At 54.1% G+C, this 10,468-nt stretch overlaps 2 protein-coding genes across 2 annotated transcripts; one reads left to right on the forward strand and one right to left on the reverse strand.

The window, feature by feature from the left end:
• Positions 1-163: 163 nt before the first annotated feature.
• On the forward strand, positions 164-4,603 carry BESB_044650 (transhydrogenase; the record flags this gene model as incomplete). Its single annotated transcript, XM_029362916.1, has 25 exons — positions 164-217; positions 515-626; positions 686-839; positions 895-1,017; positions 1,076-1,159; positions 1,218-1,329; positions 1,385-1,483; positions 1,542-1,605; positions 1,664-1,995; positions 2,050-2,258; positions 2,314-2,371; positions 2,427-2,569; positions 2,628-2,671; positions 2,725-2,779; positions 2,839-2,860; positions 2,925-2,994; positions 3,053-3,219; positions 3,278-3,603; positions 3,658-3,788; positions 3,847-4,023; positions 4,077-4,146; positions 4,207-4,261; positions 4,321-4,354; positions 4,413-4,490; positions 4,554-4,603. The coding sequence occupies 25 exons, from the start codon at positions 164-166 to the stop codon at positions 4,601-4,603; spliced, it is 2,823 nt and encodes a 940-aa protein (XP_029220282.1).
• A 361-nt stretch (positions 4,604-4,964) lies between these two features.
• On the reverse strand, positions 4,965-9,447 carry BESB_044660 (uncharacterized protein; the record flags this gene model as incomplete). Its single annotated transcript, XM_029362917.1, has 12 exons — positions 4,965-4,992; positions 5,069-5,261; positions 5,365-5,552; positions 5,665-5,789; positions 5,885-5,916; positions 6,062-6,124; positions 6,230-6,299; positions 6,395-6,600; positions 6,782-7,054; positions 7,167-7,281; positions 7,524-8,329; positions 8,796-9,447. The coding sequence occupies 12 exons, from the start codon at positions 9,445-9,447 to the stop codon at positions 4,965-4,967; spliced, it is 2,751 nt and encodes a 916-aa protein (XP_029220283.1).
• Between the last annotated feature and the right edge of the window lie 1,021 nt (positions 9,448-10,468).

Raw genomic sequence — 10,468 nt, forward strand, 5'->3', positions numbered from 1 at the left:
ATGACGCAGCGGCGCCCCCCTCCAAGGAGGGAACCACTGGTGGAGGAACTGGGGCAACAGGAGCTGAGAATCCGGAAGGAGGGGTTCCTACCAGATCTGCATTTTCGCAGTTGCCAACTCTGCTGGGTTCAGTTTACTTATTTTCGGCCGTTTGTTTCATCCTATGCCTTCGTGGACTGAGCACACCAGACACAGCGAAGCGCGGCAACATTTTAGGGTGAGCCAAAGTCACGACTCGGCAGCTCGTCACAATAGATGCGTCGCAGCACTGCAGGCATGGCCGCGGCCATTCTCGTCACATTTTCTACTGAGGGATTTGGGGCGCACTACGCAGTGTTCCTCCTGACAGTAGCCCCGGCAGCGACAATGGGGCTTTACATCGCACATCACGTCAACATGGTTCAGATGCCACAGCTTGTGGCACTGTTCCATAGCTTTGTCGGCTTGGCCGCTATGATGGTACGGAACTCTCCACCAACAGGCCTGCATTCGAAAACCAAAGTTCCCGCATTAGGTTGGCATCTCTAATTTTCACGCAGGGCCAGGCGACAACGGCGAGAACATCGCGCGGCCGGTGGAGATCATCGGCGGAGAGTTCATTGCAGCTGTTACTTTTACTGGCTCGCGTGAGTTGTTTGGTTTTCTAGCCCCTCCAGGTTTTATCGAACGCGCACAATGTTTGCAGTAGTTGCTGCTGCTAAGCTTCATGAGCTGGCAGACCCGAAGGCGCTGAAGATCCCTGGCAGGCACGCGATCAATGCTCTCACAGGATCAGCGGTAGCGGTGGTTGGCGTTGTCTTCTGCGTGACCGCAGACCCCACGACGAAACTTATTAGCATGTCAGTTGAGTTTTGCACATGGCACATCTCACACTGAAGTTCACCTCGTCCTCAGGTACACAGTGATCGGGCTGAGCCTGTGGCTTGGGTTCCATCTAGTAGCTTCCATAGGAGGCGCCGACATGCCAGTGGTCATCAGCATGCTGAATTCGTATTCGGGATTCGCCACGGCAGCGAGGTAATGCTCTCAGGCACATACCTCAGCATAATGTCGCGCGCGTCACATGATGCTGCAGTGGTTTCATGCTGGACAACAACCTGCTCATTATTGCCGGATCCCTAATCGGGTCGTCGGGTGCGATCCTGTCCTATATAATGTGGTAAGATGGCGAGTCCGGCTTGCCCGTTCTAAGACGTCTTCACGTTCATTTTCAAAAGTCGCGGCATGAACCGCGACCTGTGGAGCGTGATCGTGGGAGGGTGGGAAGAAGAGGGCGATGAAGGTCTAGCTGGAGTACAGGGTGCTGTACGGGAAATAAGTGCTGACACCGTAGGCAACACTTAAAATATGGTCCACAACCGATTCGAACACGGTTGTTGGTCAGATAGCAGAGGAGGCTCTGGCGGCGAAAAGAGTACTCATTGTTCCTGGCTACGGCATGGCTGTGAGCCGATGCCAGTCCGACGTCGCCGATATTGCTCAGGTAACCTCACGGATATAGAGGCTCATCGAGCGACGACCGCCGACCCGATACCGTTTAGATCTTGCTATCTCGGGGAGTGGCGGTGGAATTTGGTATCCATCCAGTCGCAGGAAGAATGCCAGGTATCGGAAAAGACAACGGGTACAGGTTGGTGGAGCAGCTGAAAACAATCTTGTGCAGGCCACATGAACGTCCTGCTTGCTGAGGCCGATGTTCCATACCGCGTCGTGAAAGAAATGTCGGAGGTTAACAAGCAGATGACGGAATACGATGTAGTTCTTGTTATTGGAGCGAATGATACCGTCAATCCAGCCTCATTGGAACCTGGCACAAAGATATACGGAATGCCGGTCCTGGAGGTCTGGAAGGCCAAACGTGTTGTCGTGCTGAAGAGGTCTCTTGCCCCAGGATATGCAGCAATTGACAACCCTCTGTTCTTCCTGGACAATACAAGAATGCTTTTCGGAAACGCGAAGGATACAACCGCCGCAATATTCGCTTGCTTGAGCCAGGTGAGTTGAGAAACTGAATCTGCAGCAGAACCTAGACGCAAATGAGTCTCCCAGCGAGCAGCATTTGTTGGCAAAAGCGACACATATCTGGATCTCGAATCCGGGGCGCAAGCGCTGAAGGAAGAGCGACGGGAGACGCCACCTACAACGTGGCCAAGCCCGAAGAGATCGGTGGGCATCTTGAGGGATGCAAACGGGCACGGGACGCCATTGGTACCAATGGCGCCGCGTTTTGTCAAGCGGCTTCGGAGGCAGGCCTTCAGGTAATGTCGGTAGCTGGTTCAGGGCACCAACGGTGCCATCTATGTCCGATTGCAGAGTTATCGTCCAGGAAGGAGCGGGGAAGGATGCAGGCTTCTCAGACGACGGTTATCGGGTATCGTACCTGTTTGTTGCTCTGTTGCCTCGTGGATGAGAGAGAAAAATCACAGAAAGCGGGCGCGGAGATTGTACCCGACGCAGACGCTGTGGTTCAGAAGAGTGAGATCATCCTGAAGTTTTCTGTCCCCTCAGAAGACACCATTCGTCGTATGCCCCGCGGGAAGGTCCTTATCAGCCACATTTTCCCAGGACAGTAAGATGCCGACCCACGGGTACCGCACACCAGGAGTAATCAGATGTGCTACGCTCAGAAACGCACCTCTTCTCGAGCTAATGGCGTCTAAAGGCTTAACCGGTATGTGGCAGAAGATCGTGATCACCAGGTGTTGCCACTAAACCCCGGTGCAGTCCTTGCCGTCGACGAAGTTCCAAGGATCACGAGAGCGCAGAACATTGACGTCAAGTAAGCCCCGGATACAGGACTTTCGACACGGTTCGATGCATTATCGACGGCCTCTTTAGGTCTTCAATGCAAGGCCTCCAGGTGACATTGGGCAGCAGGCGTTTTGGCACGAGCCATAGTCATTATTGATTGGGTAATGCTTCAGGGTTACCGGGCAGTGATCGAGGCGTTTAATGCGCTGCCTCGGCTTAGCAAAGCGTCAATTACTGCTGCTGGTAAGGACAGTGACAGCAATATTGCCGAGATCCATCAGGGACGACCCCTTGCCTCCAGGACGTGTTGACGCGGCAAAGGTTCTAGTGCTGGGAGCCGGCGTTGCAGGACTGCAGGCCATATCAACGGCTCACGGACTTGGAGCCCAGGTATTCGCTTACGACGTCCGGTCGCCGGCACAGGAGGAGGTCGAATCGTGCGGCGGAACGTTCCTTAAAGTAGACATTGTAGGCCCGTATAGCTGTCTGATCATCACCGGTCCCTTCCATTCGCAACTGGCACCAGGAGGAGGAAGGTGAAGTGGAAGGCGGTTACGCGAGGGAGATGGGCGAAGCATATGAGAGAGCACAAAAGCAGATGCTCTCGAAAGTGATTCCTAACGTCGATGTCATTATCTGCACTGCAGCCATTCACGGGAAGCCATCGCCGAAAATGATCTCGAATGATATGCTCGAGGCGATGCGGCCAGGATCAGTAATTATTGACCTGGCGACGGAATTTGGCGACAGGCGAAGCGGGTGGGGCGGAAACGTCGAGGGTTCCCCCACCGATGGAGAGACCAAAATACATGGGGTTACCGTTATCGGAAGAAGCCAGATAGAAACGCACATGTAGGCTACTACCAACATACATTTATGTATGTATCTGCATATCATTGTGAATAGGCCCGCACAAGCATCTGAACTTTTATCCATGAATATGTCGAATCTCCTTGAGGAGCTCGGTGGTGGAGACAACTTCCGGATCGATTTGGATGACGAGGTTACGAAAGCATTGTGCTGCGTGCACGAAGGAAGTGAGTGCTGCGCCAAGCTGTAAGCGCGTTGAAAGCAGAAGAAGTGATGAATCATCAGGAGTTGCGTGGAGTCCGCCGCAGCCCGTACCGCGCCGGCCGCCCGCATCATCGCCGCGGCCATCTCCTCGCTTAGTCTATGCGAAGGAACCTTCTTTGCTCGACCAGTTCGTTACGTCTGATGTCTTCTTTGCCATGTGTCTCGTCTTCACCGCTGCGTTCGCGGGACTTCTTGGCGGTTAGACCCTTCAGCATCTACTGCTTCTCACTTCATCTATGACGTGCCTCCAGTCTCTCTTAATACACTGGAGCTCAAGCAGTTTACGCTGTTCGCGCTGGCTCTGATAGTGGGATACTACAGGTAGGGTGCGGTATTCCCTATTGCAAGTCAAGTCAAAGCTTCCCGTTCATCGTTCTCCAGTGTATGGTCTGTGACACCTGCGCTTCACACTCCGCTGATGAGTGTCACAAATGCGGTGAGCAATGACGCCTAGCCTTTTTTAGGGTTTGGTTTTCTCTAAATCCATCGCAACAGCTTTCGGGAGTCATCATAATCGGTTCAATGTTAGGTGAGGATTCTCGGAAAGCAGGCTTCATTCTGTTACTCGATGCCGTGAGGCTTCACAGAATATGGGGAATCCATTGGTAGTGCACCCGCTGTTTGTGCACTATGCGCCACGTTTCTGTCGTCACTGAACATCGCCGGTAGGTCACGTTCGGTGACGAGGTTGCAGCACATCAGCGCATGAGGGATCCGTGAACTTCCAGGGGGATTTTACGTCACACAGCGCATGCTGCAGATGTTTCAAGTCGCATAAGATCGCCAATGCATCTGGGAAAATGAATTCTGTTGAGCGAGAATTACGTTATATATATAACAGAAAACCTCAGTACAGCTGACAAGACGGCCGAGAGGGTAGGATGTCCTCCGTGGAAGCCCGAAGACATCATCGGCAGAAACTGCAATGACTCGTCAAATTTGCGCGGAGCGTAAACAGAACGCCCTAAACAGTTCGAGATGATGACATAGTGGTGCCTTGTGTACGGAAGTGGTCGGTGAGCAACCACATTGCACACATCCAATAATGTTGGCGTACTCTTGTGCGTTACAATTGGCGCGGATGCCCTTGATTAACCGTGTCATCTCTGTCTCCAAACTAACCCTACGAACAGTCGCAGTCAAGACAGTGAGCACATGAAGCGATCACTGAGAAGCACAAGAGGACATATGACTTCTGAATAGACAAGCTAGTGGCCTAGGTCGAAAAATACCCGGAACCCACCTCTGTGTGCCTGTAGTTGCGAGGACGTTCCCTTTGCTGCCGCGCGTCGTAAAACAGTGGCAGTGATCTTGGTTGGTTGTCACCGGGGAGATATACGTGATATAAATCATGACAAGTCGGCACAGAACATCTTGGAAAAAGCAAATACCGTGGTTGCCGAGCGCAGCCAGCAGCTCTCGAAGTAGCGCTACACCTGAACGCCAAAGAAGTGACACAGGCTGGGATGGCGTAAAACTGGGACACACTTGGAAACGAAGTGATTCCTCCGATCAGTGCGGGAACGTCTCCATACTTGCCTTCGATAACTGCAACCGGAGAATGCGATTCTACGGCTCGTATTCCAAGCTTCATCAACTCCGCAGATATATAGGTCACCGCACTTCTTGCGCGCTTAACAATGCCCTGGAAATGTCGGAGGCAGCTTGCAAGGCATGAAGGCTCCCGACTGAGCGTGACGAGGCACATGTTGGTCACAAACTGCAGCCTGAGAACAGTTCAGAGAATACGTGGAGAGAGAAGCTCAACACATCTGTGCGGCGCTTGATAGGGATGCTAACACTCCGCGCGCTGCTCACTGATTGCAGGCCTTGACTCACTCCGTCAAAAACTCATTGTCTGTGGGGTCGGGGAACAGGGCCTCGAAAGCTGACATGGCCGCAGACAGATACTGATCGACGCAGCCAGGAACTTCGTTACAGACGGGAAAGGCATCGTGAATCGCCTGCACCACAAAAACAAAACAACATTGTCGCAGTGGATACACTCGCAGTTCAGCCCCGTCTGGTATTTCCAGCTGATAGGAACGGAACAACGTACCCGCAGCAAGGGAGGACGGAACGCCGCCGCATCTGGATGCAGACAGAAAACACAGAAGAGGAGTGAAACACTCTGGGCAGCAGGGAGTCTATTAGCAGCTAGGGGTGTGTTGACAATTACTACACTTCTGCAAATAATCTTTCAGGAGCCTCACGCTTGCGATGTAAATTTGCTGACCTGATGGAGACAAGAGCTTGCTGGCAAGGCAGAAACATGTCCATCCTATGCGGCGGATGTGAGCTGGACAAAAAGAGATCAGAGAGAGGACGAAGCAACAAGAATGTCTTGACTTTCCTCAGCCCACAAGAGAAAAACCGTACTATATGCTTGTGGTGAGCGGCTTACGCTGTGGTATGTCAACAAGGCGCAAAAGAATCGGCACCGTCAATCTCGAATACTCATCCGCCTCATGAACCTGAGTACCGGGGGAGCAGTAACACGAGCACATTTTATGGTAGCAGAGCGCGAAAAGGTATGTAGACTGCAGCGGCTTCCATGTATTCACCTTACCGCTAATGAACGTAGAAGATTTAGGAAGACCCGCGCAACCATGAAGCAAAGAAGCATTGCGCTCGTATCTCCAAGATGGGTGTCAGCCTCGAAATCATGGTTTTTAGCATGCCGCGTTATTCCCGGCTCCGCTGCACCGCGCATAACAGTAGCCGAATGGCGGACGACGTTCTCGTCGGATAGACCGTGTGGAAGGCATTTGGCTCCTGTCGGGCATAGACACCAACCGGCACACACAAAACGCACTCAGCGCGAGCAAGAAGCTGCCTGCTCCGATGCTCCACCTGTTTCCTTCGACTCACGTCCCACAGCAGAACTTCGGAGGACAAAAACCTTGGATCACAGCCACTAGCTCGCCCACCAGTGTTGTCCCCGAGGAAACCTTACCAGAGATTTTGTCTCGAAACGAATCTGCCGGGATCCCTGTCTGCGCCGAGGCGACGTCGACGGCGACCGCAAGGGGCAGCAACTGTCTCCTGCTCTTCCCCGTCGATCCATCGAACGACGGAGGCAGCTTCTTGCAGCTCAGGAGCAGAGAGCAAGTTTTACAGATCAACCGCGTATGGCTATTCTCCGACAAGGAGGGCTGATGATGGGTCCCTGCCATAGTTGAATGGGCCTCCGATGGGCTGACGGCGTGTCGCAGCTTTTGACGAATATCTGAAAGCGCAAGATCACACCGTGCACACAACCGCTCACACGAAACATTAAGAACTAACCTATGATCTGCGGTTCGTCTGTAACTTGTTCGCCGTCCAGGCGCCCAACGTACCAGCACCCAAGGAGACGACTGCTGGATTCTGCCACGCCTTCGCGACGGGGAGACTCTCCTCGGTGGTCGCCAATTCACATTCTTTTGTAGGAGTTTGGAGCGGGGCAAGCAGAGCCTGATATAATGAACGCAGTAGTCACGCGAAACAGCCGGCTGTCACAGCACACCTTCGCTTTCCCAGCGTTGTGCTGTCACCGAGTGTGGGCTAATGGAACAACATGCCCCCGGGTCCTCTTTTGGATAACACTGGCTTCGCGCAGTCGTACGGCTAATGAGACCGTCGTCGCAGAGTCTGGGTCAGCGTGGTGTTGGAGGCGATAGCGAATCTGGTAGCAACGGAACGCGACGCTGACTTACTTCGACTAGAGCAGCCACAGCCGACGTGGCGTCCCGAATGGCACGTTCTGGGCTGATGCTTTGCTGGCTCGGGGTCAACGCGCTGCGAGATGCCACGTTTGAAGCGCGAACCATTTCCGCTCTGTCACCAAATACAAGTTCGTACCCCCTCAAGCGCGAGGGTAACAAGCGCTCGTAGCGCCTCTCCGCGTCCGCTGACCGTGGCGAGCCTTCTGGTTGCCACAGCATGGATGGCGGCGTACAAATGAAAAGAATCCGTTCCAAGAGCTCTGCGTCAACGTTTTCAGTCGGGGGCGCATATGGCAGAACCCCCGGAACCCCGGCTTCATCGGTAACTACCGAGAGAATCAGTTTCAAACTGCCGACCAAGCCCCGCCGGTACGCCTCTATTTGCTCAACCTCACTCTGTCTCGAATGCACGACGTCCTGCGGCATCCGAGCAGGCGAGCTCAACATGCACACTACCCCCTCGCCGGGCGGCGGCCGCGCAGCAGCATCAACAAAATGGGCTACGCTGCAGATAAGAGATGGAGTCTTCACAAAGAAAATAGAACGAGCCAAGCGGCGCAGCACGCGTGAATGAAAGTCTTCACTAGTCTGTTCAGCCAGCATGCCCGCGGCGGTCGTGCTAGGGGTCAACGCGGAAGTGGGCGGAGTGGTAGACGAACCCCATCTGTCAGGTCTTCCGTCTGACATGTGCTTGCAAATGACGCCACGCAGTCGCTTTAGCATTTGCACGCACGTGCAGCGTTGTACGCTGCTTGCGGAAGGGCAAGTCAATACAGCTTCAAGTCCAGATATAAGACCTGGAGACAACAGAAGCCGACACACCAACACAGAGCTGCAATCCGACTCCCACGTGCTTAATCGCGAACAAAAAGGCGCGCGCAATTGCCAGAGATCCCGTGGCATGGACGCTCTTGTTAACCAGAGCGACGCATGGAACAGTGATGCTTGTGGAGGCGTGAGGCTTCAGCGTTGTGAACGATGAGCCCCTTCGCTCACGGCGACCTTCCCCATGCAAACGTGCCAGACAATAGCCAGCCTTGGAAGCTTTCATGAAAAAAGAGTGCTCATGCTCGAGTGGGGAAAAATGGATGCAGGCATGCATTCCTGTGTCCGTTTTGCCGTTAGGTTCAGGTTGGCAGATCTCTCAGGAAACGAGAGCCACATCCTTTCACCGTACCAAAGAGAGTTATCCCCTGTGCACGTCTCCACAGAACCACTGCCGCCTGTCACGTAGTTTTCTTGACAGAGACGAAGGCCGCTTACCACTCAGTACCAGTTCAACGTCCACGGTCCCTGCAGACAATGCCACCTCCTCTTCTGGACGCGTTTCCAGCGGCACAGAAACAGCTGCCTCTCCAGAAGCTTCCACGCTTGCAGGTCGACCTCCGAGCAAGTCCCCTACGCACGGCCCCGGCGTCCATTGCGGAGTGCTTTCCTTCTCACTCTCCCAGAAAACGGAGACCGCCTGAAGCAGAAGAAAACTCCACGCGAGCCGGGCCCCGGCAAGTTCAAGCTTCTGCTCAGAAGATGAATCCGCAGTGGCGCAGGCATCCAAGTGCCCCCTGACTTGGGACATGAACTCCGAGGAGAGAACTGCGCGTCTGCACGAAGCTCGGCAACGCCAGTCCCCCTCTCCCGCAGACCGCCCGGTTTCCAGGGCAGCTGAGCAGGACGCCAGCGGAGAAGCCTGAGACGCCGCCAGCGGACGTGAGGAGACCCCATCGGTTTCCGCCCCGTCCGCGTTGTCCTCTTTCGTGAACTCAAAACCTTCTTCAGAAAGAGTACGAAACTCAAGGTCTTTGGACAACTGCTCGATTAGAGCTGTCAGCACACTCGCCGAAGCACCTCGCACAGGCCTACCCAGCAGCCGAACGAATGCTGAGGGCAAAGACGGCGCATGATCTCTAATCTCCATTTCCGTCAAATCTAGGCGACTGCACACTCTGTGCAGCCTTTGTTGCATTTACCGTCTGTGTGTTCGGCTCGAAGGCGTTGGAATAAGGCCCTCTGCTCCATAAAGCTGCAAAGTGCAGCTGCGCCGGGCATCCTCCAAGAACCCCCGAGGGCTGAGGATTCAGCGGAATGCAGAGATAGAGTCATGTGGAGCTTTGCTTTGTTCTCCTCTCCTCCTGCGGTGGCGTCACGCCAGGAACCACTGCCGCAGCCCAACGGCGTGAGAACCAGGGCACACGCGTTGCAGAGCTTACATGCACGCCGAAGAAACTTGCCGAAAACTTCCGAGAGGTCGAGAGAATGGACTAGAAAGGAAGCAAAGAGAAGGGCCTCGCAGTAGACGTTGCAGGATGCTGAAAACCCTGCCAGCGTTCTGGCTGGACACGCGAGAGCTGCATGCAGAACGGCGCGACCTTTGGAGGAACGAAGTGCACTGCGACGAAGAGAAGTCGCAAGCAGACAGATATGATATAGAGCTGCGACGGGGGGACGTTCGCCTGCGGACACTTCTGATAGTCAGGCTGTGTGAAACTGCGTTTCGAACGTGTCACCATCCCGAGCAAGATTCAATAATGCATGCGCAGCAGATGCATGCCCGTGCAACTCGAAGGTCAACGAGAGTGAAGATGATCTCCATTTCTCGCACTTGTTTTTACCGTTTTCACGTCGGCACCATTCCTCCGCATTTGAGTTGGCGCGAGTTGCTGGCGCGACCCAGCACTGCTGGCTTGCGGGTGTCTTTTTACCTCGCGTGCTCCATCTGGTTGCGGCAGCGGTTCTACTGAATCGTCGGCCGAGTCCTCGTGAGTCGAAGGTTGCTTTCCATTTTTTTTTCACTCAGACATGGTCGTGTTCTCGCACAAGGCGATACAGTGCTCTAGGCTGCATCGCAAGATACATGTCGACGCAGCTTCTTAGACCCCACTTCTTGTTTATGTGGTGGACTCTGCATTTCTGTGTCTGCCCATGTTGGACAAGCCGAC

This window comes from Besnoitia besnoiti, chromosome III, assembly GCF_002563875.1.
Source record: "Besnoitia besnoiti strain Bb-Ger1 chromosome III, whole genome shotgun sequence".
NCBI classification, from domain to species: domain Eukaryota; phylum Apicomplexa; class Conoidasida; order Eucoccidiorida; family Sarcocystidae; genus Besnoitia; species Besnoitia besnoiti.